This window comes from Carlito syrichta, unplaced genomic scaffold (assembly GCF_000164805.1).
Source record: "Carlito syrichta isolate Samal-C Ts95f unplaced genomic scaffold, Tarsius_syrichta-2.0.1 Scaffold309773, whole genome shotgun sequence".
Classification (NCBI taxonomy): Eukaryota; Metazoa; Chordata; class Mammalia; order Primates; family Tarsiidae; genus Carlito; species Carlito syrichta.
Window position 1 is genome coordinate 741,104 of NW_007253869.1, and position 1,639 is coordinate 742,742.

The window sequence follows — 1,639 nt, forward strand, 5'->3', positions numbered from 1 at the left end:
ACAGACCTTGTGGAAAAGCCTAGCAAATGACCACAACACATGTTTCCCACGTATAGCTTGTTCCCGGAACCTATCACTACTCCCTAAACCTCTCAAACAAGACCCTCCTGGCCTTCATTTAGAAGGCTCTGGGAGGTGGGGCTACAAAAGGAACTGACTGTCCCTGGGGGTAGGTGGAGCCCAGCATTGGGGGGACCCAGAGGAAGGCGTGTCAAGGGAGGAGCTCAGACCATGCTGGGGGTCGGCACTAGAAGAGGGCTTTCTCTGTTCACTCTGACTTGGCAACTCATTCTGCACAGAAGTTTTTGGAAGTCAGAGGAAGGAGGACATTCAGAGTGAGGTGTTGTTCTCAACAAGGATTTGGAGTTCCCTGGGCTCAACAAGGAGCAGGGAGACATTCCCAGAAGCATCAGCTTATAGGCATCTCCAAAACCCTGACTTGGACCCTGATGGAAGAATGCCCTCAGTTGCTAACTAGGCCAGGGGTCCCCTTTCTCTCCCTCCCTCTGGGGTGCCTCCCTCCCTCTGGGGTGCGCCCTGCCCCTCCCTGAATCACCCCAGGGAGAGAGAGGGGAAAAAAGGGAAGAGAAGAGAGGCATTGACTATAGAGGAAGGAAAAGGAAGCACAGCAGAGGAGGGAGGAGAGAGGCCACACAGGAGTGGGTGACAGAGGAGACCGGAGAGGGCAGGTCTAGGGCAGAAGACTGAGAGAGGGCAGGCATAGGGCAGGTCTAGGGCAGGAGAGGATCGAGAGAGGGCAGCCCGAGCACCCCCAAGGGGTGCCCCAAGAACAGGCAGGGGCGGGGAGCCGAGGGGGCGGGCCGGCCATGTCCCACGGGACCTACTACGAGTGTGAGCCCCGGGGTGGCCAGCAGCCACTTGAGTTCTCGGGGGGCCGAGCTGGGCCCGGGGAGCTGGGGGACATGTGTGAGCATGAGGCCTCCATCGACCTCTCCGCCTACATCGAGTCTGGGGAAGAGCAGCTCCTCTCGGACCTCTTCGCTGTGAAGCCGGCGCCTGAGGCCAGAGGCCTTAAGGGCCCCGGAACCCCTGCCTTCCCTCACTACCTGCCGCCTGACCCACGGCCCTTCGCCTACCCCCCACATACCTTCGGCCCAGACAGGAAGGCGCTGGGGCCTGGCATCTACAGCAGCCCAGGGAGCTACGACCCCAGGGCTGTGGCGGTGAAGGAGGAGCCCCGAGGGCCAGAGGGCGGCCGAGGTGCCAGCCGAAGTGGCTACAATCCCCTGCAGTACCAAGTGGCACACTGTGGGCAGACAGCCATGCACCTGGCCCCGACCCTGGCAGCACCCGGCCAGCCCCTGCGCGTTCTCAAGGTAAGAGCTGGTCAGTTCTCCCTGCCACCCTGGGGCTAGAGAGAGGCCTGTTGTAGATGGGGAACCTGGAGCTCCCCGCTTACATTACCATGTCTGTGTTTGGTGTTGCTCTGTGAAACTGATCCACCCCAAAGTCCTTTGTGCTCATTGCCAGACCTGACCCCGCTTCCCTTCTCTGTGAATAGATTCCTACTCTGAAACCCCACCATGTTCTTCCTGAAGCCTATTGGGCAAACTGACCTACCCTGATCTCAGGCCCCCCACCAGCTTCTCTGCTGCCCCCCCCCCCCCCCCCCCCTCCC

General features: G+C 60.6%; 1 protein-coding gene across 1 annotated transcript in view; it reads left to right on the top strand.

The window, feature by feature from the left end:
• Window positions 1-285: 285 nt before the first annotated feature.
• The window catches only part of CEBPE (CCAAT/enhancer binding protein epsilon), a 2,317-nt gene continuing 963 nt past the window's right edge, over window positions 286-1,639 (top strand). The window contains exon 1 of the mRNA XM_008067791.1: window positions 286-1,337. Coding sequence (XP_008065982.1) covers window positions 828-1,337 — 510 coding nt within the window. The 5' untranslated portion in view covers window positions 286-827. The remainder of the gene's footprint in view (window positions 1,338-1,639) is intronic.